This window comes from Motacilla alba, chromosome 11, assembly GCF_015832195.1.
Source record: "Motacilla alba alba isolate MOTALB_02 chromosome 11, Motacilla_alba_V1.0_pri, whole genome shotgun sequence".
Lineage (NCBI taxonomy): Eukaryota > Metazoa > Chordata > Aves > Passeriformes > Motacillidae > Motacilla > Motacilla alba.
In genome coordinates, this window is record NC_052026.1 from 18,886,628 (window position 1) to 18,913,083 (window position 26,456).

General features: G+C 59.6%; 1 protein-coding gene across 6 annotated transcripts; it reads right to left on the minus strand.

The window, feature by feature from the left end:
* Positions 1-23,762, minus strand: KIAA0513 (KIAA0513 ortholog). 6 transcript variants are annotated; one of them, XM_038148302.1, is made up of 13 exons: positions 23,610-23,762; positions 9,810-10,290; positions 9,077-9,176; positions 8,598-8,671; positions 8,415-8,485; positions 7,730-7,937; positions 7,296-7,336; positions 6,794-6,872; positions 6,257-6,334; positions 4,707-4,736; positions 2,356-2,436; positions 2,003-2,097; positions 1-1,894 (listed from the first exon to the last, which is right to left on the minus strand). In XM_038148302.1, the coding sequence occupies exons 2-13, from the start codon at positions 10,145-10,147 to the stop codon at positions 1,845-1,847; spliced, it is 1,245 nt and encodes a 414-aa protein (XP_038004230.1). In that variant the 5' UTR covers positions 10,148-10,290; positions 23,610-23,762; the 3' UTR covers positions 1-1,844. The 6 variants fall into 6 exon arrangements, with proteins under 6 accessions (XP_038004230.1, XP_038004235.1, XP_038004231.1 ...); XM_038148307.1 differs by having other exon boundaries at positions 9,810-10,293; positions 23,612-23,755; XM_038148303.1 differs by lacking the exon at positions 23,610-23,762 and adding an exon at positions 22,722-23,482.
* Positions 23,763-26,456: the final 2,694 nt, after the last annotated feature.

The following is a 26,456-nucleotide window of genomic DNA, read 5'->3' on the forward strand; positions in this document are numbered from 1 at the left end:
TTCATTTCTAAGATAATTTATTCCAATCTCTCTCTCTCACATCTCATCCTCCACACAGGCCCAGTCGAGGAGGGTTTATGGCTATTTTTTATTGGATTTTAATTGTTTTTATAGAAAAATACACATGCAAATAATATATATACTTCAGCGCTGAACATTTCTTTTCATGTTGGAAAAAATAATAATATTAATATTCATAATAATAAAGAAATGAAGGAGGATTTGGGAAAGACCTGAGTGGAGACAGAGACAGGGAAGGGCACGGGGATGGGATGCTCCAGGATGCTGCTCATGGTGCAGCACATTTTATCCAGCAGGAAGGGGTTTATTGGGATGAGGGACCAACATCAGCCCCTGACCCCAACAAAAACCCTTTTCCAGTGACTCTGCCCAGGTCTGGGAATGGCCAAGGAAAAATTGGTGCTGGATTTGTCCTTCCTACAAGACCCAGCATGGATCCCATCCCCAGCAGCAAGGGAAGCCCAGCTTAGGTAAAAGCATCTCTTTGATGCTTGGAAATGACACCAGAAGCCGAGAGCTACATGGGAAAATTACCCTTTTATGCTATTTGCTATGGGATAGAGCTGGCAGCGCAGGGAAGATGGATTGATTGAAACCTGGACTCGTGTTGCAGGATGATGTTTTTGGGGTGAAGCTCTTGGATCCTTGGCTGTGCAGGGCTGGGGGTGTCTGCCCCTGTGGGCTGCTCCTTGCAGAGGGGAGCAGCGATGTCCCCGTGTCCCCAGCAATGTCCTCGTGTCCCCAGAGGTGTCCCCGTGTCCCCAGCCTCTCTGCAAACACCAAGGTCCAAGGGATAAAACAGATCTGCTGCCCCTGGAGCAGAGCAGGGGGTGTCCTTTGGACGGGGCTGTTTCAGGTTTGATGGATGAGCAGCTGGAGCAAAGGAAGGGGCAGGGAGGAGCAGCCCGGGGAAGGAGAACATTAATCTACTGCCACAGGATGCCAGGAGGCTTTGGGAAATGTCACAATCCAGCAGCAACCCGACACTGACACGGCAGCAGGGAGAGGGATGAGGTTTTGTCATCTCCTCCCAAGCCAAGCAGAGCTCCTCTGCCTCTGCCTGCAATCCTGCCCAAGGCCATGGCTTTTTTCCTACTGATCCAGGCTAATGAAATGGAGCAGACTGCTGTCCCTTTGCCCAGAGCTACAAACCCACACAGGCAGCACCGTGAAGGTTTCCCAAGGGAAGGGTTTCCCTCCGGCTCCCGGGGAGGGCGGCAGCAGCGCTCTGCCAGCCCCACCTCTGCCCCCAGCAAGGCCCCACCCTGCCCACGTCCCCAGGCAGTGGTGACACCCTGGGGACACCACAGAACCTGACTGAATGGTGGCTGGGCGCAGCCCCAGCTCCTGGCTGTGGTCCTTGCCATCACCTCCTGCATCGCTGGTGCAGCTCCAGCCTCAGCGAGGGGACCCCAGCGGGGAAAGGCAGCCTTGGATCCCTCTGGATTTACCACCAGAGACCTCATCACGGGGGGTGCTGCAGACGCAGCACCTGGGGGCTGCACCGCCACGCTCTTCCTGCTCTCCCCTTGTGTTTTGTTTCGCTTTTGAACCAACCAAATCCACTTTTGGGGCTGTCTACTCCGACAAGAGAGGCGGGAGGGTCTGGCGAGGGCGGGGGCTGTTTGGCTCCTATGTCTACAGGCTGCCCTGGGGCAGCTCTAGAGTTCGATGGACGATCATGCAGGTTTTATTGCAGCTCGTGTGTGTGGTTTGGTTTGTAGGTAGCCCAGCTGCAGTCTCAGGTAGCCCCGGAGGTGGGCTCCTGTCCCCTCCCCACCTGGCCGGCCGCTGTCTCTCCGGTGCCGCGTGCCAGCCAGCGGCTACTCCGTGGCCATCTGCTCGATGTGGTCACTGAGCAGCTTGTATTGCTCTGAAAGGAGAGAGAGAAGGGCTCAGGGAGGCTGCTGAACCCTCCCATCCACGCTCCATCCCCCCAGAATCCCGGAAAGGGGCTGCACACCCCCGGGCTCTCCCCTACCTTCGTCCAAGTTGCCGATGGTCGCCTGCTTCTTCAGGAAGTCACTGCAGAGCTTCTTGTTGAGGCCAAACGCCAGCATGTTGTGGATGAAGGTGCTGAGGGAGGACAGAGAGGCTCTGGGTGAGAGAGTGGCCAGGCTGCCCCTTCTTGCCCCCACCTCCCTCTCCCTCTCCACCGCCCCTCGCAGCGGGCACTGGGATGGCGCTCAGCTCCGTCCCTTTGGGTGTGCAACAGAGGGGCAGGAGCAGGTCCCAGGGAGAAGCGTCAAGGATCCTCTGCACCACAAGGGATGTCCCCAGTGAGGGAACAGCGGGGAGGCGTCCCCAGGGGGGCAGCCCCCGTGCCCTGCTCACCCCAGCTGCCCGAAGGTGATGTTCTCGTTGAAGCGCAGGCTGTCGTCGCGCTCCTCCTGCGTCATGTGGCACCACTTCTCCCTGCAAGCAACAAGCCCGTCTGGCACCACTGTCACCTCTGTCACCTCTCAGGACCCCCTGCCTGCTTCCTCCCACCCCGGGCCACGTTGCTGGAGGACAGGAAGGCACCGAGAGCCCCTGGGTGTGGTGCTGGGCGTTGGATGAGCTCACAACATGGATGCATCTGCAGAGCTCTTGCCCTGGAGCAAAGCAAGAGATGCCCCAGGAAAAAAAAACCTTATCCAACCTTGGCTTTGCCTGGAAAGGCCCAGATTAAGAGCTAAAATTAGCATCGATCCCTCCAGCACAGAGCTCACCTTCAGTGCCACCGTGGGCACGAGGAGGAAGCAGGGGATGGCCATCCAGCAGGGCTCTGCCGAAGCCCCCCAGCCTGGGAGGGTGACAGGGGGACACCAGGCAGCTGTCCCTCATCTGCAGCAAGGCTCCGACTCCCCATATTCCCAGCAAGGTGCTCCCCAAACATGCCTCCCCCTCGGACAGGGTGGGAGCTCCCACACCCCTCCCCACGGGCCAAAATGCCATCAGTGCCCCAAGGGTGCCCCGGCTCCACTCCGGCTCCCTGCGGCTGCAGCAGCACCTTCAGGGGTCGAGGGGTTTAAGCTCTGGGTGTTTGCAACCAGCTCTAGGCAGGGGCAGAGTCCCCACCCCGGGAATAAAGGCTGTGCCACAGGGATGCCACTCGGGGTGGTGGCAGCAGGGCTCGGTGCATGCATGCCAGGGAAACTGCAGCTCCAGGGTGAAGCCAGCCCCTTCCCCAGAACCAGGTGAGGCTACAGCCGAGGATAAGAGGAGGAGAAGCGAGGAAAAACAGGGATAGGCAGAAGAAAAATGGAGGAGAAGGAAGAGGAGAACACCAGGAGAAGAACAGACACTTGGAGCTGGCCAGAATACCAAGCAGGAGGGGGGAGCTGTGCTGGGGGTAGAGGGGATGTCACCCGAAATTCAGTGAGGCTGGCTCAGCCCCAGCGTGGCTGGAAGTGGTGCTCAGCCAGGCTGACCCCACAAAGGGAGCCAGTCCCCACTAATCACCCCAACCCGAATGAGCCAAGCTGCTGAGCCGAGCCTGCAGCCACCAGCTCACCGTTTACAGGGCTCTGGAAATGCACACAACGTGTTTTATTTTTTAGTAAAAGGTGTAATTTCTCTCAGATAAAGCTTAGGATGGCAAATAAAACCCACAGCCAAATGTAGAGGCTGAAAGGAGAGGGGAAGAGTCGAATTAAGGGGCTTTGAAATCTGGAAGCAAAACTTCACAGACCCCACTGGCTCACTTACAAACATGCCTCTTGTGTAACTCTTTTTTTTTTTTCCTGTCTTTTTATGTTTTGGAGGGAGGAAGAAGGGAGAAAAAACATTATCAAAGTGCCACCAAAAAAAAATCTGGCCGTGTTTCTGGAGAGTAACACGCCTGGGAAGGGAGAAAACCCACATGTGGCTCCACTCAAAGCCTTTGATCTTCACCAGCAGGACAGGCACTGGGGTAAGGAACCCCCTGGGCTGTGGGGTTGTATTTTGGGATATCCAGGGAAGCCTTGCTGTGCCTGGAAGTGCTGAGAACTCTCCAAAAACTCTTTCCTTTTCCAGCAGCAGCAGCAGCAGCAGCGTTTCCCCCCAGGCAGCAAACCCCAGCAGTGATATTTACACCATCCCTCAGCCAGGACCTTCCTCAGCCACACAGAAAATTCACTGCCAGGCTTCCAAAATTCCTCATCCTCTTGCTCATGCCATCACCTGGAGGGATTTGCCCCCAGACCCCGCACTCCAAGAGAGCAGTGACTGTTCCCAGCTCCAGGGAAACACTCCCAATTGTGACATGCAGCCCCCCCACTCGCAATTTTAATTTTCTTGAGGGATGGCAGCAGAAAAGTGCTTTAAAAATGGAAAAGAGCCAGCTTTTCCAGCTGGCAAAGGATCCCCAGCACCTCTAAGTGGCAGCAGAAGCCAGGAGCAAGCAGGAAGGACAGGAGAGGGGGATGCTTTCTACACAAAGAGACTCAGTTCATGCCCAAAACCTGCCCAGAGGGATGTTCCCAGCGAAATATCACAGCTTGAAACCATTCAGGCTCCTTTGTGAGAACCACATGAAAGAGGAGCCAATCTAAACCCCGCAGGCCCTTTGGGAGGGTGATGCTCAACCTCCCGCAGCTGCTCCTCCTCTGTGGGGCCTCGCAGAGCCCCCCAAAACACATCCCCCCCGTCCCCAGGGCAGGGTCTGGACCTGAAGGGAGCACCAGCCTGTGGACGCTAAGGAAGGACAGGGACAGACACACCTCTTCTCCTCTTCCTCCCCAGTGTTCCCTCTGGAGCGGCGGCAGAAACGGGGCCCACAAATGTGGAGCGTGAAAAGGTCATGCAAGACAGAGGGGTGGAGGGGAACGGAGAGAGGAAGAGATGGAAGAAGGTTGTTAGAGGCAGAGAGAGAGGAAAGAGAGAGAAAAAGAGGAGTTTAGTTCTGATCCCTTCCCCCCTTCCCCTGCCCTCCCCACCCAGAGGAGGAAAAACCTCCCCAGGTCTCGCAAAGGACAAAGCCCGGCCACCCCAGAGATGTCCTGGTCACCCCATCGCAGAGGTGGCCTCAGCCCCATCCTCGTGGATCTTCTGGGCATCTGCCACGGCCAAGGACAGACCTGGAATTCCAAACCCAACCCCAATCCCTGCAGGGATTTCAGTCCTCGGCCCAGCATCCCAGCTCACTGTAAGGATTCTGCATCCTCTCCAGAGGACTCGGGGGGGTCACCACCACCTCCCACCCCCCTGAGACACTCAGGATTCTCCAGGCTGCAGCTCCCAAAGCTCCTCTGTCAGCCAGGCTTGCTCCTGCAGCCGAGGCAGGCTCGGCCATCAGATTAATTGGGAGAGGCACCGGGAGCAGGGAGCAGCTGCCGGTGGCGTCTGTCCTTGGGAGGCACTTGCTGCTGCTAATTTGGGGCTTAATCAGAGCAAATGCAGTTATGGTTACACTGCTGCTCTAGAGGCTCCTCCGGGGCTTGCTTGGGAAAAAGAAAAAAGGAAAGCAATAAAGGGGAAAACAGGGATTGATCCAGAGCTGAGCCTGGCACAGCGTCGCCGGCTGCGAGCCAGGGCTGCGGCGGCTCAGCTCGGGGTTTGGGGGGACACAGAGGGGCTGGCTGCTCCAAAGGGCTGTCAGCGCTCTGGAATGGGGAAAAGGGGTGGCTCCAGGGCTCCAAGGAGAGCTCAGAGCCTCACAGACAGCGGGAGGGGCCGGCTGGGAGTGGGAAACTGCTGCCAGGAGAGGAGGGAGAGGCTGGAGCCCTCACACAGCTCCGGGGTGCAGCAAGAGATGGGCACAAGCTTGGTGAGCGTTTCACCCACTTCTGCATCCCCGACATGAGCAGCCCCTTCCCTGGAAGGTTTATCCCAATTTTTGGGGCTGGCAGTGCCACCATTCCCAGCTTCTCTCCTTGCTGGCTGCAGGTTCTCCCTCCTGGGCACAGCTGGGACATCCCCTCCATCCACTACACCTCCCTGGCGGCTGCACCGAGCACCTCCCACACCTGCTGGCAAGCTCAGCACCAGCAGCCTGAGCCCTGGCTGGGATTTCTGGGCACGTCTCTAGGGTCTGGTCCCCCCCAAAAATGCTGCACAACAAGCAGGAAACCCTTCCTGCTGCCAGAGCCCTGCCAGGCTGCGGGTCTCAGCAGCACACCCCCACAGTGCCCAGCGCTCGCGGCAGGATTCCTGTGGGGATGGAAAGCAGAGCATCTCCCCAGGGCTGGACAAGCTCGGGGCTGTTGGGAGGAGCTCCCCGGGGGGCTGGAGGGGACACAGAGTCTGCTTTTCCCACAGGGACGTGTCCTACCTGGTGGTGGGGGACCTCTTCCTGCGCTCGCAGTGCACGGCGTCGAAGAAGGCGGCGTTCCAGAAGCGGAGGTTGTGCCTGCAGGGAGGGAAGGAGGGAGGGAATGTTGGCAATGGCCAACTGGGATTTTATAATTAGGAACCACAGAGTGCCCACAGCAGCTGGGGCTGCCCCTGGATCCTTGGAAGTGTCCAAGGATCTCTGGAAGTGCCCAAGGCCAGGTTGGATGGAGCTTGGATCAACCTGGGACAGTGGAAGGTGTCCCTGACATGGCAGGGGTGGGATGGGGTGGGATTTAAGCTCTGTCCCAACCCAAACCCTTCCAGGATTCTACAATCTCACCCAGCCTGTCCCTGAGTCCTCCCAAGAGTCAGGGTGGGCCAAGCAAACCTGGCAGATTTCTGGACCAGCCCTTTGGTGGCTGGTCCTGCAGAGCCAAGGCCGGCTCTGTTGGGGACACTTGTGACCATCTGGGGACATGTGGCCAGCAGGACAAACCCCTCCCCACGCAGGAGCCAGCTCGCCCCGGGGCTTTACCAGATCGGCTGCTGCTTGAGGTGCATGTACAGGTAGATCTTCTCCCCTTTCTTCTCCTCCTCTGGGCTCTGCAGGGACACTGTGGGGACACACAGTCACACACCGGCACTTGGGGGACTCCCAGCTTCCCACCCACGTGTGGATCTTGTGCCCCCTCCCAGTTTGGTGGCTGAGCAGCCGGGATGGATTGCAAACCAAACACCTCCACAGCAAGGGGAGGAGGAGCTCTGAGTGCCCTTGGAGGGCAGGGCTCAGCCCTGATGAAGGCAGGGATGTCCCAGGAGGATCCTGGAGCACTGCTCTGGGAGCACACACAGGTGCCCAGGGGCAGTGGGTGCCAAAACCTCTGCAGCCTGTCACACTGAGGAAAAGACCCTCACAGGACAAGAGTTGTGATAGGAATTTCAAACCCAGCCCCAAGGAATTCCAGCGTTTCCAACCCTCTCTCCTTCCCCAGGGGTGCCTTGGCCGTGCCTGTTTCACCAGTGCTGGCTGCACTCACCGGTCTTCTTCAGCTTCTCCTTCGGTTTGTCTTCACCGTCTCTGTGGCACAAGAAATCAATGTCAGCTCTGAAAATCCTGTCCCCCCAACAGCCCACGGCCCCCTGGCAGAGGGAACCTCATTTGAGAGGCCCCCTGACCCCATGCCACCATCCCCAGGGCCAGAAAGGTGACAAAGAGAGGGTGACATCCCTCCCTCGGACCCAGTACAGAGATAATGCAGAACAAGCCCGGAACACATAACTCCATGGCTGTCTCAGTTTTGAGACAAATCAGGAGGAATTAGGACAATGACCACGGGAAACAGGACTCCCAGACCACGAGGTGACAGTGACTAAAGCATGGCACCAGGCTCTCGTGGCCACGCCAGCCGCACACCCCTGGCTCGGCCGTGACACGGTGCCTGCCCAGCCCCCCCGAGGCAGCGGTACCCACTCGCTCTTTTTGGGGGCAGGACCCTTCAGTTTGGTCTCCAGGCCCCCGAAGAAGCCCTTGACATTCTCCGTCTTGGCCGAGGTGTTTTTCAGCAGCCTCTCTGCGATGTCCTTCTTCTCGGCCAGCCAGGTGTTCGCTGACTTCAGGTACGAGTCGATGCTGCCCGTGGGCTTCTCCTTGGCCTCCAAGGGCAGGGCCTGAGGTTTCCCTGGGGAAAAGGTGCCAGGAGCTCAGCGGGCCCACGGCCCTGAGTGCTGCCAGCTGCTGGGGACCTGCATCCAGCTCCACCATGCCCCACCAGGAGATGGAAACACCCCAGATCCCATCCCAGTTCCTGGAGGTTTTTGTTTTTATCCTCCCCGCTCCCATTTTGGATAGAAAATCCACCCCGCTGTGGAGGAGCAGCCATTGCACACCAAACAATTCACCAAGGTGCTTCTGGGCTGGGGTCTTCACATCCCACCCCCAGGGGCTGTGTGACAACCTGGGGGTTGTCACACACAAATATTCCTGGCTGGAAGCAAGGACAAAGCAGCATCACCACCCCAGCGAGGAGTTCTGCCAGGTTTGCGTGGATTTTGGGCTCTTTTCCGCCTGGGGCGCCCCTCCAACACCTTTCCCATGCACAGGACACATTTCACACCAGCCCCCAGCAGCAGCAGAGCCTCCCCAGGGGCTCCCTTACCTATGTAGTAATAGGTGAAACACATGGTCATGAGGTTCTTGGCAGGGCTGAAGTCGTCCATCTGGTGACACCTGGCACAGAGGGAGGGCTCAGTGAGGACACCCGGTGATGGGAGCCCAACAGAGCTCTGCCCTCAGGGCCTTTTGGGGGTTCCCAAAGCCCCAGGGTGCCCCCGGGACTTACTCGAAGAGCACGAGGGCGAAGGACTGCATCAGGCGGTAGAAGGTCTGCTCCGAGACACACTTGGAGTTGCAGCGCTGCAGGGACAGAGCCCAGGGCTCAGCCCAGCAGCAGGAACAGCCCCAGCCCCCCAGGACCCCCCACCACGGGCAGGGAGAACAGCACTCATGGCTGGGACTCCCCTCAGAGCACGGTGCCTGTCTGGGTTTGGTTTTTTTTTTAGGGAACAGGATGTGTCTGAGTGCTGGTGGGATTTAGTTTTAAATAGAACGAGTGGATTCTCTCCCACGTTGCACCAAGGGTGTGTTTATTTAACTGCTCCAAATGCATTTATTCGCCCCTGTATCTCCCTCTGCTGTGGTTACCTCACTTTCCTCGAGTTCCTGCCTTCCAAAAATACTTCTCTGGGATATGATTAAACCCCCCTGGCCCGAGGCTGTTCCAAAGCAGGATCCCTGCTGCCTCCCCAGCACCCCCCTTACCTGGGCGCTCACGTATCTCGCAAACCACTCCCTGCCCTTCCCGTTCTCGCTGCTGCAGAGCTCCCCAAACCTGGCCTTCTCCTCTTGGTCCAAATCCTCTCTGCAACAGGGGAAAAATTAAAAAACATCATTAAAGCCGAGGACGTGACCCGCACCCCCCTTTGGCATCAGCATCCTGGTGCAGGCACTGGAGGAAGGCAGAGGAAGAGGAGGAGAGGAGCATCCATTTTGTCATCCCTAGTCTTGTGCTGCTCTGTTCTCCCTCCCTGGCAGGAGGGAAACCAAAGGCAGAGGGAGAAGGGAAGAGCCAAGGACAGTGTGAGCAGAAACTGAGCTCCAGAGACAGGCAGGGAGCCCCAGAGCAAAACCAAGCCCCGTTGCTGCTCCTCACGCTCCATTTGCTGCATCCAGCCTGACACGGAGCCACGGAGGGAGCTGGGGGATGCAGGGCTGGGGGCACACAGCCAGGGGCTGCCACAGGGTCCCTGGGCACGTGTGAGCCGCTGGCATTTCCCTGGGCATCAGTGGGGAGAGGAGATGGGGACAGCGAGCCCCTGGCACGGGAACGGGGACGGAGAGGAAGGGAGGGGAGCTGCGGGTGGAAGATGTGGCCAGGAGAGGAGTGCAAGGCAAAAGCCACATCCCCCTCAGCGTCAAGGACAAACTGCTGCTCCTGGGAAAGCAGCCAGATCCAAGCCCATCCCGTGGGATGTCCCTGGCCCTGCTCGCTCACCCCCCGGTGAAGATCTTCTCCACGTAGCTCCGCATGAACTCCCGGCGCTCGGCCGCGGCCTCGTCCCGCGCCGACTCCGTGCTCTGGCTGGAGGAGAAGGACTCGTTGGAGGAGGAGCGGCGGTAGCCACCCCAGTGCTGCGGGGAGTCCCCCATGTCATTCTCGCTGTCTGCTGACTCGGTGGCATCGCTCTCCTCCGCGGCCACCTCCCCTGTGTCCCCGGGGTGGCCGCTGTCGCTGGGGGCAGCGGGAGGAGCAGGCTCTGAGGGGTCACAGGCGGGCGTTTCGCTGTCAAAGTCAATGAGGTTCCCTACAGGCACGTCCAGGGGGGCCTCCATGGCTCTGCCAGGGGATGTGGCAGTGCTGGGGACACTCGCTCCTCGTCCTTTTGTCCCTCACTGGGGCGTTGAGGCCATGGCTGGCAGGATGCTGGCTAAGGCAGGCAGGACCTCCTGGGGGGGCTCGGGCTACCACAGGACATCTGAAAGACACAAGGAGGACAAAAGTGAGGACAGGACCCCGGGGAACTGTGGCTGCGTTCAAGGGGTACCAGGATGAGGGAAGAGACAAAAATTTTGACTCTATTTTTCAGAGGGCTGATTTATTATTTTATGATATATGTTATATTAAAGATGCAGTGTTGAAAGAATAGAGAGAAAGGATTTATCAGAAGGCTCGAAAGAGAATAGAAAGGAATGAATAACAAAAACCCGTGACTCTCAGAGAGTCGACACAGCTGGACCATGGTTGGTCATGAAGTAGAAATAATTCATGTGAGACTAATCAAAGATGCACCTGTTGGTAAACAACTTCTAGTCCACACTCCACAGCCATCAGATATTTATTGTTTGCGTTTCCTTTCCGAGGCTTCTCAGCTAGAATAAGAGAAAAATCCTGGCAAAGGATTTTCATAAAAATATTGTGGTAACAGGGAACCACCGCCGTGGAGCTTGGGCAAGGCCACCACCCACGATGTCCCCGGGATGTCTGTCAGCAGTGAGGGACAGACAGAGCTGGCTCCTCTCCAGCAGCCACGTGAATCAGCAGTCCCACGGAACGCTCACATGCTGTCGGCACCACTCGAGAGGGTTTTCCATCCTTCAGCCCAGAAAAGGGACAACCGCAGCCTCAGCTCCATATGTCACATTTGGGATGTGACATCTCGTGGCCTGACGGGCAAAACTGGGCTGGCAGGAGCCAGCAGCTGGCAGGACACTGGTGACTCTCCAGGGCAGCCCTGACATCCTCCTGCCCCTGGCCTCTCTCTGCTCACGGGTCTGTCTGACCCCGTTTGGAAATGGGATCATCTCCGGGAGCATCCCGGAGTTTAACACCCATTGACTGGGCTGGGAATGGAAAGGGAATGCTGGACACCACAGGAACTGGAATGGGATGAGGATGCAGAGCTCTGGACTGTAGTTACGGGGTTTTGGCACCCCAAATTGCAAAGGGCCTGCAAAGGAGGTACAGGGAGCACAGGGATGGGGAGGGACTGGGGTGCTCCAGTGCGTGCCCATCCTGGACAGTGCTGCAGCAAAAGAGGCAAAGACAGGGCCGCCCTGAAGCTGCCCCTGTGTCAGAGAGTCACTGGTGTACTCACTGGGGGTGTTTCTGCCCCAGCAGGTGTCTGCAATCCAGCACACACTGCAGCATCGGGCACAGGTGGGACAGCAGCAGGGACAGCAGCACAGGTGACAGTGACAAACCCAGGGCAGCACGACAGCAACACTGACACAGCCCCCCCTGCCTTCCAGGGAACTGATCCCAGGACACAGGCAACCGCCCCAGAGCAAAAATCCCCCAAAGGACCGATGTGCAGCTCATCAGACAAACAGGAGATGAAGCTGAAACCCAATCTGACGTGTTTCACCAAGCGCAGCACAGTGGGAAAACAAGCCCTGGGCTGCAGGAGCAGCTGCTCTTCAGCAGCATCCCCCTCCTCCTCCTCTCCTCCAGGGACCCTCTGGGGCACGGGACAGCGAGAGAAACACAGCTCCTTGAGTGGCTGGGACACTGTCCCCCAGGGACAGCAGGGACAGAGAGCAAAGTCACCTCGGGTGGCAGAACCCATGCAGCCCCTCTGCTGGCAGCCTTCTGTCCCAGCTTCCCCCACACGGAGCACAGCTAAAGCTGGCTCCCAGGAGCTGCAGGGACACTGCTGAGCTCCAGGAGCTCGGGAGAGTTCGGCTCCTGGGACCGGAGCAGCCCAAGGCTGCAGCACAGCAGGGACTGGCAGTGCTCCCACGGGGATCCAGCCAGCTGCAGCCTGGCTCCGTGCCCCTGGCAGCGTGACCCATCCCAAACCACCTCTCCGGCTGCAGGGACCTGCATCCACCCATCCCTCCATCCCTCCCTGCCTCTGCCCCCAGCCCTTCCCACTCCCACAGCAGCTGCGAAGCCCCTTTGGCACTGATGGAGAGAAGGCTCCAGGGAGTCCTCAGAGCCCCTTCCAGTACCTAAAGGGGCTCCAGGAGAGCTGGAGAGGGACTTTGGATGAAGGCATGGAGTGACAGGACACAGGGAATGGCTTCCCACTGCTGGAGGACAGGGTTAGATGGGACATTGGGAAGGAATTCTTCCCCATGATGGTGGTGAGGCCCAGGCACATGGGAAGGAGGTCTTGGAGTTCAGCTCAGGAGCCCCAGGAGGGCATCCTGCTCACGGGGGGATGGAAAAGATTTAATCCCTCACTGACCAGCTCACGGTAAAGCCCTGCCCTTGAGTGAAGGCCACCAAAGGTGTCCCAAGGTGTCAGCAGCTGCTGGCAGTGCCCAGGCTCCCCCAAAGGTCCTCAGCACAGAGCCCAGAAGAGCTTCAAACCCAAAACCAGCTGCAAAACCAGCCCTGTCCCCACTCCCCAACCTCTTCATTGCTCCAGCAGGACAAATCCAGGGAAGGAGTAGCCAAAATACCAAATGAGAGCCTCAGGTCCCACAGTTGGCACCATCCACTCATGGACCCAGCACAGCTGCACATCCCACCAGTGCCCAGGCACAGCCCAGGGGGGTCCTGTGCCTGGCTGGGTCAAGTCTGACAGGAAATGAGGGTTCTGGGATAAAAAGGGAATTTTAGGCTGCTTGGGAGCCTTGATACAACATCACGAGCTTCAGCATCATCCTGAAATTCAGCAGTGCTGACTTTGACCATGAAGCTCATCCAGACAAGTGGAGACAGCAGCACAGGAATAGAATCCATGAATGTGCTGAAGCCACGCGTGGGAATGCCACAGGAAGCCCATGGTGCCCTGAAACTGTGGAAAATGCCCGGTTTCACCAAAAAGAAACGCTGGGGTAGATGTGAATGATTCACCTACAGCTGCACACGTGTGCAAGCAGCTTTTATCCATGACCTGCCCTTGAATCCAGCATTCCTGGTTGGATTTCCCAGCATCCCTAAGCCCTGCAGAGTTTCCCCTCGGGGCTTTTTCCAGGTGCTGAGGTCAGGTTTGCTGCAGGGCTCAGCGATTCACACCTGGGAAGGGTGTGATTCCATTGTGAATCCAATGGAAATCCCACTGGGGAGCAGGATTTGGCCAAGCTGGGTCCCAGCTCTCCTCTCTCTCCAGCCCAATGCGCTGCTCCCAGCCTGTCCCCAGAGCTGGATGACAAACTGAGATAATCCCTGTTATCAGCTCTGGCCGTGGGTGACATCCCACACGGTGACACCGCTCCAACCCACACTCACTGCATCCTGCACGGAGACAGTGCTCCAGCCTGCAGCTGTCAGGGATGACTAAAAACCGTAATTAAAGCCAAGAAACCTCTGGCTGCCTCCTCGTGGCCTCATCCCTGCAGTCTGGCACCCAGACACGGAGGGCAGGAGCTCTGAGAGCCCCTGGGGGCACTCAGCTTTGGGAAAGGGGAAAAGCCACAACCCACGTTCCTGCAGGACTCGTCTTGGCAGCCCGGAGGGGACAACTCTGCTCCTTTGGACAGAGCCAGAGCTCTGCAGAGAGCCCTGGCACTGAGCCCATGCCAAGGGCTGCCTGCAGCCCGCTGCCGTGCGGGGGCGAGGGATGCTCACCTGGGCAGCACCTGGCGCTGGCCAGGGCAGGGTTTGTGCCCCGTGCTGCAGCACAGGCGACCCCAACATATCCCACGCCTCTCCGCCAGCTGTGCCAGGGCACAGATCCTTCCCAGCCTGCAGGAAAGGGGTCAGAGTGCTGATGCCCTGCAGAGGAGGCAGCCCCGATGCGGGGGGGACACGCCGGGAGGAATTTCTGGGACACGCACAGGGTGCCACCGCTGCTCAGGGGCTGGCAAAGCGCCGCTGCTCGGCGCTGGCGCCTCTCCACGCTGCGGCCCTCCCTGGAAATCCTCCCTTGTCCCATCCACAAGCCCCGGCACGGGTCTGACGCGGGAGTGCCACCCGCTCCCGCTGCTGGCACTGCCCGGGGACACCGCGCGGCCACCCCTGTGTGCCACGCTTGTGCCACCGCGGGCGCGGAGCCAGCCCGGCCGGGCTCTGCAGGGGCACCCTGGGCACGGCTGAGTGCCTGCCAAGGAAAACTCCCTGTGCCGTGCGGGAACAGCCTGTTTCCTCCGGGAACTGGTCAGTCTTGTTCCCCGTGTCCCTCCCGCGGGGAGAACACGCCGGCAGCGGGGTCACGGCTCCAGCAGACCCGCCGAGTGCCAGGTCCCCAAACGCGCCCTAAATCCGGAGGTACCGCGCTTATCCCCCCCGTCCCGAGCACCCCGCTGAATGCAAACACACCAACCTCCCGGTTTAAACACACCCTGGCACTTTGGAGAGCCGAAATTCCCCCTGGCTGGGCTCGCCGGTCCCCGCCGCAGATCCGCTCCGCTCCCTGGGCACGGATACCCGGGGAGGCTCCGGCTGTGCCCTGGCCAAGGCGCAGCCCTGCCGCAGCCCTGCGATTCCCTAAAAGAATTCCCTGGGTGCCAGGGGGGTGCCTGAGAGCGGTGCCCGGCTGGGCTGGCACAGGCGGGGCACAGACCGCACACACTCGCTGCGGGGCAGAGCCAGCGCCCGGCCCATCCCGAGCCGCCACCGGGATCCCAATCGCTGACGGGGCAGGATTTTTGGCATGTGATACGTGTAGGTCTAGAGGATTTATCCCCCAGCATCACCTCCCCTCCCTGCCCCGGTGCTGGGGCGCTGCTGCCTTCCAGGCGGATCCCTCCCCTTCCCAAGCCCGGCTTGAGCTCTCACGGGGCACTCACAAATCCTTCACCCAGCCCTTGAACCGGAGCCATTTCCCGGGAATCCGAAGCCCGGCGAGCTCCCAGCTTGCCCTGCTTCCCTTCCCGGAGAGCCTTTTCCTTTTCCCCCGCTGCCATCAGACACCAGATGGCAGCTCCCGGTCCGCCTGGGCTTGCGGGGAGAATTAAATGTCTCTCGAATAGAGCTGCGCTGCGTAAGCCGGGCTTTTGTGCGAGCAGCGGTGTCTCCTTTCACACTTCCCAGCGGCACAGCTCCCGCACCCCCCCTGGGCCACGGCCGCATCCCCGGCGAGCCCCGAAACGGGGCTTGCTTATTCTGCAATTCCCGTTTTCACCCGGCAAAAGCACACGAGGGAGGGGTTCCCTGCCCCGACCACCCTCAGCCGCCCATTCCCAGGGGAAATGCTGCTTCCAGCCCCCGCGGGGGGGTCTCCGGGATGCGGCCGGGGGTCTCCGGGATGCGGCCGGTGCTGCGAACGGAGCCCGGGGCCAGCGGGAGCGCACGGGGACCCTTCCCGGGGAGGATGGCCGCATCCCCCGGGATGTGCTGAGCCCCAAAACCAGCTGGGAAAAAAAAGCGGGGTGTCCCCTCCCGGCGGGATATGGGGACAGAGGACGGATTAAACCGCAGCCAAGCGCAGGCCTGTCCCCAGGCGGGGTCACCGCGCCATCCTCATCCTCATCCTCCCTCCTCCCTCGCCTTTTACCTCGCAGCGCCTCGGCTCGCCGCTGCCCCGGCAGCATCCGGCCCGGGGGTGGCCGGCAGGCCGGGGAACGAGCGATGGAGGCGACGTGGGGACGCTGCTGTCCCTCCTTCCTTCCTCCCTCCTTCCTCCCTCCCTCTCTCCGTGCGGAGCTCCGGCGCTCCCGGTGCCCACGCGCGGCTGCGCGCACAGCGCCGGGCAAAAAAGCTCCCGGTGCCACCCGGCCACGCCGGGGCGGCTCCCCAGAGCCCTCCCCGCGACACGCAGCCGGCGTTTGGGATTCCCACCCTCCCCCAAAAGCAGCCCCTGCGCGCCCCAGGTTGGGAAATATTAAGAAAAATTCGGTGGGATCGCCATCAGAGGGGAGCTCTCCAGCCTAAGCAGCTGCGGGGGGAAATACCCAAAATATCGATCAAGTGATGTGGGGTCCCCATCAAAAGGGGGACGAAATCATCTTAAGTCTCTGCACGTGCAGTTAGGCAGAATATCAAGGAAAGTAAGGTGGGGTTTCCATCCACGAGGGATTTTTCCAGCCCAAAACAGCCCATCTGTGCACCCTGATACCTGGGACACCCAGCAAAATTATGCAAGAGTCACATCAAAGAGGGATTCTCCAGTCCCAAGCAGCCCAAGTCCCACCACATGCAGACATCCCAAATACTAGCCAGCATGAGGTGGGGTTCCCAGAAAAGGGGGATTTTCCAGCCCACAGCCTCTCCGAGCCCCTGTGCACCCTGACAGCTGGGACACGCAGCAGAATTAGGAATGATTCACATCAAAGACAAATTCTCCAGCCCAAACCAGCCTAAGTCCTGGCACATGCAGATATCCCAAATATTGATTAAAATATGATGGGGTCCCCATTAAAGAGAGATTTTCCAGCCCAAACCAGCCTAAGTCCTGGCACATGCAGACATCACAAATATTAACCAGAATAAGGTGGGGTTCCCAGAAAAGGGGGATTCTCCAGCCCAAAACTCTTTGTCCAAGCCCCTCTGCACCTTGACATCTGGAACAGTTAACAAAACTCACCAGGATCCCCATCAAAGGGGGATTTCCAGCCCTTTTCCTCACCTTCAGCTGGTTTTCAGGCCTCCCCAGCACTCAGCCCCCTGAGGATTGTGAATTATCTGCTCTGCTCCTCCCCAGGTGAGCCACTCCGGGGGAAGAAGTGTCAGGTGAGAGTAGAGGTGGGAAAGCCCCAGTGGGGAGGAGGAACTGGGTGGGAGCAGCACAGAACAAGGGCAGAGTCTGGGGGAATTGCTGCCCACCCGCAGGGCAGTGCTGGGATCTGGCTGGAGGAAAACTGGAGGAAAACTGGAGAAAAAAACCAAAAACCTGCAGGGGTTTGACGGCAAGAGATGGGAAGCAGGGCAAGGCTGAGCCCCCTGGGAGGGGGGATGTCCCACAAGGGGGTGTCACATGCCTGGGGGGGCAATTTTGGGGTGCTCTCAACATAGGGGAGTCTCTGACACAAAGAGAAGCAAACGAGTTTGGAGAGGAGGCCACCAAGGCCACCTTGCCAGCCTGTGCCAGGGCACCTCAGCCCTCCTAAAAGGACCCAGGCACTGCCTGGGTTAACCCAGGGGGGTCTCCCCGAGGATTTGGGGGAGCAGAGGAGGCTGGAAACCCCCATATCAGCACAGGATCCCCGCTCCTGCTCGTCCTCCCCACCCCAGCATCACCCCGAGCAGAGCCCTTTGCTGCGCATCAGAGCATCCCCCAGGGACAGGGGGACAGCAGCTGCTGCCCCAGCACGCCCTGCAGGACCTGCAGCCCCACTCTGGCGCTCAGGAAGAGCAAAAAGCAGTCACATCCACATCCCCCCTGCCCTGGAGCTGCGTGATCCCGGGGAAGCACTGCTGGGGTGGGAAATGCAGCATCCCTGGCACAGCCCGGCCAAAGCTGAGCTCTGCTGCTCAAGGGCACCCCCGGGAAAGAGCCCAAAGCCTCAGCTGCGTGGTTTTCAGCGCTCTGGAGGCAGGAGTGAGGCAGGGTGAGTCACTCCTGCCACGGAGAGCTCAAACGATGGCAATTAGTGTGAAATTGCTCATTGTCCCCTCCATCCCCAGCCGGGCACGCTGCACGCCCGTCACCATCAGCCCGGGGAGGGAGCAGCTCGCCTGTGACACAGCCCTTGAGCTCAGCAGCAGCCCAGGAGCATCCCTAATTGACTGTCTGCCCGGGCTGATTGTTATAATTAAGGCAAGACTTCAGGAATTGCGAGCGACACGGCCAAACCAGCCCCAGCTCTGACACGACACCGTGGGGAGGGTTCTGGTGCCTCCCCCTCGCCCGCTCCTGTTGGTTGGGTTTCCACCTGGATGTCTGGTCTTTGTTTGGTCGGTTTTATCTGTTTATTCTGCTCTTGACCCTGCGTTTGGGGCATGGAAATGCTGGGGGTTCACACGTCCCTGGCACCTGGAGATGTTCCAGGCCAGGCTGGACAGGGCTTGGAGCAGCCTGGGGCAGGGGAAGGTGCTGCTGCCCATGGCAGGGGGTGGAATGGGGTGAGCTTTAAGGTCCCTTCCAACCTAAACCTAAAATTCCATGGTTCTGTGAAGTTTTGAGCCTCCTCCACCTCAGCTCAGCCCTGCCTGGGGATTCTTCACCTTAGCAAGGAGAGGAGAGCCCCAGGGAGAGGGGAGAGCATCCATCCCCTGCCTGCCTGGAGCAGCCAAGGAGCAGAACCCAGGCTCGGGTCGGGTTATTCACCCTCCAGCACCCTCAGGAGACACCCAAGACTTCCCAAGTGGAAATCTTCCCATGGTGGTGCCCCCCAAAAACACCCTCCTGGCAGAGTGCCCCCTCTCCCAGCTCCATGTCCAGCCCAGAACCATCTCCCACTGCCCCCCTGGCACCTCCACACCACCCTGCTGGGCACATTCCAGGGGTGCCCACAGCCCCCTGGCACCTCCACACCACCCTGCTCCCTCCTGGCACATTCCAAGGGCACCCACAGCCCCCCTGGCACCTCCACACCGCCCTGCTGGGCACATTCCAGGGGTGTCCACAGCCCCCTGGCACCTCCACACCGCCCTGCTGGGCACATTCCAGGGGTGTCCACAGCCCCCTGGCACCTCCACACCACCCTGCTCCCTCCTGGCACATTCCAGGGGTGTCCACAGCCCCCTGGCACCTCCACACTGCCCTGCTCCCTCCTGGGCACATTCCAGGGGTGCCCACATCCCCCCTGGCAGTGGGGCTGCAGATGCAGCGCTGGCACAGGGACAGCTGCTGGTGACGTGGGTGTCCCTCCCCGTGTTCCCGTTCTGCAGACAAAGGCTCTGGGGGTGGCTGTGGCTGTCACACACCAGAGGTGCCCTGTTTCCCCTCTGCCAGCCCGTCCTGCACAGCCACGCTCACGCCTGCCAGCAGCAGGGGGGAGGCACAGAGCAGGGTGGGTGCTGAGCACAGGGTGACACCCCCACCAGAGACAGGGTGACACCCCCACCAGGGTGACACCCCCATCAGCACAGCGGTGACATCCCCATGAGGGTGACACACCCATCAGGGACAGGGTGATGTCCCCATAAGGGACAGGGTGACATCCCCATAAGGGTGACACCCCCATCAGCACAGGGTGACACCCCCACCAGGGTGACACACCCATCAGGGACAGGGTGACACCCCCACCGGGGTGACACCCCCATCAGCACGGCGGTGACATCCCCATGAGGGTGACACACACATCAGGGACAGGGTGATGTCCCCATCAAGGACAGGGTGACTTCCCCATCAGGGACAGGGTGATGTCCCCATCTGCACAGGGTGACACCCCCATCAGGGACAGGGTGATGTCCCCATCAGGGACAGGGTGACACCCCCATCCACGCAGGGGAAGCAAATTTGGTGGCAGTTGCTGAAACATTGGGTAATTTTCAGCCTCACAGCCCTGAGCAGCAGGGCCAGGCACAAGGGCCAGGGGAGGAGCTCTGGTGGCAGAAGGATCCCAGAATGTCCTGAGCTGGAAATGACCCCCAGGGATCATCCAGTCCCTGCGGCCCTGCCCAGACACCCCAACAATCCCAAACCCTCCTGGAGCTGTGGCAGCCCCGGGGCTGTGCCCGTTCCCTGGGGAGCCTGGGCAGCACCAGCACCCTCTGAGAGGAAGAACCTTTCCCTGAGATCCACCCTGAACCTGCCCTGGCCCAGCTCCGTGTCACTCAGGTCCTGTCCCTGTCACCACAGGGGTGTCAGAGCTGCCACTCCAGTTCCACTGGGATGTCAAATCCTGCTGTGAGGACTGAGATAACAGCTCTGATGAAAACCCCCAAAACTCTGATGAAAACCCCAAAGCTCTGATAAAATCCCCAAAGCTCTGAAGAAAACCCAAAAACTCTGATAAAAACCCCAAAGCTCTGATAAAACCCCAAAGCTCTGATAAAATCCCAAAGATCTGATAAAACCCCAAAGCTCTGATAAAACCCCAAAGCTCTGATAAAACCCTAAAACTCTGATGAAAACCCCAAAGATCTGATAAAAACCCCAAAGCTCTGATAAAAACCCCAAAGCTCTGATGAAAACCCCAAAGCTCTGATGAAAACCCCAAAGCCCAGCCCTGTACCACCACAGGGCCAGGCTGACCCCGTGCCAACAGAGGGGCAGCTCCTCCGGGCAGGGCTGTGCCACCAGAGCCAAAGCACCTGGACAGGGACAGGGACAACGAGAGGCTTCAACACTTACACCAGCATGAGTTGATTTGCATTCAAAAGACCCCCCGTAGGAAACCACCCCAACCCCAAAAAACCTCACCCTCCACCATCTCACGGCTCAAAGATGTGGCTCAGCCTCCCGAGGCGAGGACGGTGCCGGGTTCCTGGTGCTGGTCCCAGCTCCTGGCTGCTCCCCGGGCCCCCCAACCCAGCACCCACCAGCAGCGCAACGCAACCCAGCGTTGCCACACCACGGATGGTTGTGACACAGCTGCTGAAAACCTCAATAAGCCGCTCTTCCACACTGACCCTCTGCAAATCCCTCCTAATCCAATCTTGTTTGTGGCATTAAGCCGGACCCTCCCATACTGAGCACCCCCGTTTGCTCAACAGTTGGGAAAATCCCGGTCTTTTCTCAGTCCTGCCTGAAGATCGGGTGTAGAAGTCACCAGAGCTCCCTTCTCCTCGTGTGTGGAGGTGTTTGGGGACAGGGCTGCCCCTGCGCTCCCAGCTCCACATCCCCTGTGTGTCACACGGGCAGGGAAAACCTCCCTCCGTGCCAGCGTGACACAGGAATTCTCCTTTGCTGGGCTCTTGTGGTTCAAAACAGAGATTTCCCCACCTTATCCCAGCACAAGGGAAGAGCTGGAGGAGATAAACCCTGCTCTGGCCCCCAGCTTCCCCCGTAAATCCCAGCTGGCATCCAGGTTGGGAAACCAGCCCCAAACCACGTTCGTTTGGTGCGGTATTCCCACAGAAGGTGCCAGAGCCACGTTCCCCACCCCAGCTCGGGGCTGGGAATGCCCTGCCCTTGCCGAGGCCACCCCACGGATGGATCCCACAGAGCTGTGGGTTTGCCCCAGGCTGTCCCAGCCCCACGCCTCCGTGGTGCTGATTCCTTCAGGGAGGAGAAAACCCTGCCCGTGTGTCCCCGGGGCCCTCTGGGCCAGCAAACATCTGCCACCACACGCGTGGCACGGCAGAGCAGCTCGGGCAGCCAGCGGGATGGAAGTGTGACAATTACCCTCAGTCTCCCTGGAACCTGCAGGAAAGTCGTGACACACAGAAGGAAATCTGTTTTATCTTTCCTAAAAGGAGAGCTGAACACATTTATAAAAGGGGAACACAGGTGGAGAGGCTGGCACAGGCTGGAGAAGAGGGAACGGGGCTCCTTTCCCTTTGCTTCCCCTCCCGATAAGCCTGGATCTTGTTTGGATCTCGGATCCCCAGGGATCTGCACCCACCAGCTCTGCCTGCAAATCCCCACGGAGCTGGGGAGAGCCCCAGGGGGATCCAGCCCACCCTCCCTGCTGCAGCCCGGCCCCGATATTCCCTCCCTGCAGCTCAGCCTGCTCCCGGGGAACCCCAAAATCCCCTTTTTACCTCCGGCCCCGGGAGCTGCTCCTTCCAGAGGCGCCGGCGATGCCCGGCCCGGGGCGGGCACGGCCTGGCGGGACAGGGACAGCGACAGTGACACTCCCGCCGGCCTGTTCCGCCGTGCAATGATTAATTCCAGCTCCGGGTGACAGAGTGAAAGCCAAACAAGGCGAGGCGGGGATGCGCCCGCTGCTTTTCCCTGTCCCCGGGTGCCGCCCGCCGACGGCAGCTCCCGGCGGCTCCGGCGGGACTGGAAAGACCTGTTGGTGCTCCTGCCAGGGCCACCGGGCACGGCACACGCACGAGAGGTGTGGCAGAGGCCAGCAGGGCTGCTGTCACCTCCTCCGGGGCCGTCACCCACCCCCTGAGCCTGGCGAAGGGCTGGGGACACCTCAGTGCCAGCAGGATGCACCCCACAGCCCAAAGAGGAACCCAAAGCTGTTCCACCCCCTGTGGGGCTGGGTCTGCCCAGGGAATGAACACATTTCATCCGTCCTTGAGCCAGGCTGGGCCTGGAAGCTCCTGACCCGTGGCTGGGACCCTGGAATGCTGGAGGAGCAACCCCAGGAATCGCCCATCCCAAATCCAGAACCGCTGGGATGCCCTGAGCTGCTGCCAGCGCCCGTCTCCCACTGCAGCACCAACAGCACAGCCAGGGGGAGAAAACAGGGGCAAAAAGCGGGGAAAACGCAGCTTTGCTCCTCCCTGACATTTAAAAGCCTTTATTGTCCTCCGAGCAGCAGTTTCTTGGCAGCACGGCTGGTTTCCCTCCGGGCTGGAAAAGCTTTGGAGCCTGGCAGCTGCCCCAGCCCCTCACCCTGCACCACAAACCCCAAAAGGTTCCGAACCAGGAGGAAAAGCTGTGGGATGCCGGGGTCGGGGTGGCCCTTCCGGAGCTCCCTGGGATCCCTGCAGCATTCCCAGGCTGCTGGGGGCGCACAGAAGATTCCAGGGACGCAGCAGAGCATCGGAGCCAGCGGATGAGGCACTTACCGGGCACGGGGGAGAGGCGCTGACAACTCGCAGGAGGCGAAAGGAGGAGTTAATGGTGCTGCAATTCCCACTGCCTCCATCGCCAGGGAAGGAAAACGCATCCGAGCAGCCTCGCTCGGATGCACAAAGTAATTTGTTTCGGATTTAATGTCATCCTGCTTCCTGGAGATGGGCCGGAGCTGGGAAAAGCCTCTGCTTGTGCCGGCAGTGCCCCGGGGAAGGTGGAAGGGAAGGAGGGGATTCGAGGAGTTTAATGTGGAGCTGAGCAGGGCTGCTGCTGCAAGAGGCTGAGACCACCCGAGTGAGACATCACCCCCAGCAGCTGCTGGCTAAAAAACACCCAAAATCGGCTTCACATGGAATATCCATGTTTTGGGAAGGGTCTCAGCGAGGTTTTCTCCTGCCCACCAAACTCTGCGCACGAAAAGCAGCATCACCATGCCCTGCAGGGGTCAGTGGCATCCCCTCACCCAAAAACGGGACTTTGGGGGCAGGACAGCAGCGGGAGGGGGAAGCCCAGTTTTCTCTGGGATTTAGCCTTCTCTTGGAGCCCTGAGCCTGGCAGGAGGAGGTCAGGATTTTCCCCAGCCTGATGTGTTTCCTCTTGTTTGTGCAGGCGTTTCCTGCTCCCGGAAAAGCCCGGAGGGAGCAGCCCGGATGGGCACTCACATCCCCGACTTCCCCAGCCTCCAAAACACCTCTAATTCAGGAATCAGCTCCCCTCAGCTCACCCTCCCTAAACCCTGCAGAGCTCCCCTGCCCCTCCTGCTTCTGGCTTTTGATCCAAGAGCACGGCAGGGCCCTGAGCCCTGCCAGGGTTGGGAATTCCAGTCCAATCTCCAGGTGCTGCTGCTGCTGCAAGAGAGAGAAAAGCAATCAAATACAGACCTGGGGGGGTCCCACAGCAGCGAAATCGCTGGGTTTTTCCTGCAGGGCTGGAACAAGGAAGAGATAAACCACGTTTGCTCCAGAGCGCAGGCAAACAACTGCTTATCACCACGTTGGCAGCCTCAAGGCTATTGCAGGGTGTCAGGAAAAGTGTAATTCCTCTCCTCTCCCGGGAAAGGTTCTATTTTTGGCCCCTCCGTCACAGGGAGCTGCTGCCTGCACCCGCCTGGGGCTGGGAGAGCAGCCAGCCCTGCAGAGCCCCTTCCCTCCCCCTGCCACGCTCCCGGGGAAGGGATGGACTCGGGGGAAACTGAGGCAGCTGCAGGGTCACCCTGGCCTGGCTCCCAGAGAAAGCTGCAGGGAGAGCTCAGAGCCTCTTGCAGGGCCTGGAGGGGCTCCAGGAGAGCTGGAGAGGGACTGGGGACAAGGCCTGGAGGGACAGGACACAGGGAATGGCTCCCAGTGCCGGAGGGCAGGGATGGATGGGAGATTGGGAATTAGGAATTGTTCCCTGGGAGGGTGGGCAGGCCCTGGTTTTGTTTGCCCCATCCCTGGAAGTGTCCCCAGGACAGGGCTTGGAGCCCCCTGGGACAGTGGGAGGTGTCCCTGCCATGGCAGGGGTGGAATGGGATCAGCTTTAAGGTCCCTCCCAACCCAAACCATTCCGGGATTCTGTGATAACCCAAAGCTCAGCTGTGAGGGGCAGAGCCAGACTTTGTGCAGGGTTTTCCAGTGACATTGGTCATTTTCAGGCTGGAAAATGATGAATCCCTGGTGTGGGGGGAGAGAAAAAGCCACGGCTGGGCTGACCCAGTGCTGGTGACAGCCCTGTGTGGTGGTGAGACACCACCAGCTCCTTCTGCCAACACATTTGTGACACTCCCTGCGCCACAATTCCCTTGGCCAAAGAGGACAGGCCCATCCCTCTCTCCCTGGCTCCACTCCCCAGCCCTCCCCAGCTCGCCTCGGTGAGCTCCAGCCCTCCCCTGCAACGCCCAAACCCAAACAGCCAACGCATGGAAAAAGCCCATTTCGGATGATTCCCCTCTGCCCAAGTGTGAGATCGCTAATTGAGGGTAAAATTCCATCCAGGGTCCTGAAAATAGCCCAACAAATGAGCTCAGCTCTTTGCTGGTTGACTCAGCTAATCCTTCAGCTGCCGCCAGACAGCTTTGATTGTATCTTCTCTCCTTGGGCTCCCTTTAATGCCAAGGCCGAGCCGTGGCAGCTGCAGCAGCTCCCTGCAATTCATAATCTGCCTTTATTCCTGGCTGCACCGCTGAACGGAGGTCGGCTCCCGCTCCTGGCTTGATTTATGAATATGGATTTTGTTGGTTAAGCCATTAGGAGCGGTGATGGAGCAATTCCTGGTACATCCTGCACTGCCGAGTGCCTCATTTGCAGCCCGCCCCGCAGAACGCTCCCCCTGCAACGCTCTTCACGCAGGGAAGATTATATTAGAGCTTTGTGTGTAATGCTGTAATTCCACCTCGCCTCCCTGAGCCCTCTCCAGCGGGAAACAACCCCGCCGCAGGCAGGGGAGCGCCGGGGAAAGGAGGGAACTCGAGCCCAGCGGGAGGAGCTGAGACCCCGCCCCAAAAGGCTTAAGGGAAAGTGTCAAATCCACTGCCAGCCCAGCGGGGACCCTGCTCCAGCTGCTTGTGGTGCTGCCCCGGTGCCTCCATCCATCCACCCATCCCTCCATCCATCCATCCATCATCCATCCATGCCTCCATCCATCATCCATCCATCCATCCATTCCTCCACCCATCCATCCATCCATCCCTTCCTCCACTCATCCATCCACCCATCTCTCCATCATCCATCCACCCATCTCTCCATCATCCATCCATCCATCCATCCATCCATCCATCCATCCATCCATCCACCTACCCATTCACCTATCCTTCCATCCATCCGTCATCCATCCTTCCCTCCATCCATCCCTCCATCCATCATCCACCCATCCCTCTATCCATCCATCCATCCCAGGGGATGCTCCAGCCGGAATAACCGGCCTGAGGGGGGGCTCATCCTGCTCTCCCCCCCGGGAGCAGCACGGCCCTGCGGGGCAGAGCCCCCACCCGGCTGGGCGGCCAAGCATCGCTCCCGGGGAATCCCAAACCGGCCAGATCCCTGTCCCAAGGCGGCATTCCCGGTGCCTGCCGGGTCAGCACGTCCCATGTCCGTGTAGATGCCGATCCCAATCCCACGCGTGTCCGTGTCCATGTCCGTGTCGATGCGGATCCCAATCCCACGCGTGTCCGTGTCTGTGTGGATGCGGATCCCAATCCCACGTGTGTCCGTGTCCATGTCCATGTCCATGTCCGTGTCCATGTCTGTGTCCATGCCGTTCCCAATCCCACGCGTGTCCGTGTCCCTGTCCGTGTCCGTGCCGATCCCAATCCCACAGTGGCCGTGTCCGGTCTCCAGGCGCCCCCTGGCGGACACGGCGCGGCTCAGCCTCGCCCGGCAGCGGCTGCTCGGGGACAATCCCAGGGGATTGATGGATCCACGGGACTGATCCCTCGGGATTGAATTCCAAGGGACTGAACCCCATGGATTGAACCCCACGGGACTGATCCCACGGGACTGATCCCTCGGGATTGAATTCCAAGGGACTGAACCCCATGGATTGAACCCCACGGGACTGATCCCACGGGACTGATCCCTCGGGATTGAATTCCAAGGGACTGAACCCCATGGATTGAACCCCACGGGATTGATCCCACGGGACTGAATCCCAAGGGACTGAACCCAACAGAACTGAATCCCAAGGGATCAAACCCCATGGGATTGACCCCACAGGACTGAACCCCAGGGGCCTGAATCCCTCGGGATTGAACC

What these genes read in the sequence shown, in the direction of transcription:
- KIAA0513 (XM_038148302.1), bottom strand. Translation starts at nt 10,147, where the DNA reads ATGGAGGCCCCCCTGGACGTGCCTGTAGGGAACCTCATTGACTTTGAC. An exon ending in GAGAAGATCTTCACCGGGGG is followed by an intron (nt 9,177 to 9,809) that starts GTGAGCGAGCAG and finishes CCCCTGTTGCAG; the next exon opens with AGAGGATTTGGACCAAGAGG. An exon ending in TTCGCCCTCGTGCTCTTCGA is followed by an intron (nt 8,486 to 8,597) that starts GTAAGTCCCGGG and finishes CCTCTGTGCCAG; the next exon opens with GTGTCACCAGATGGACGACT.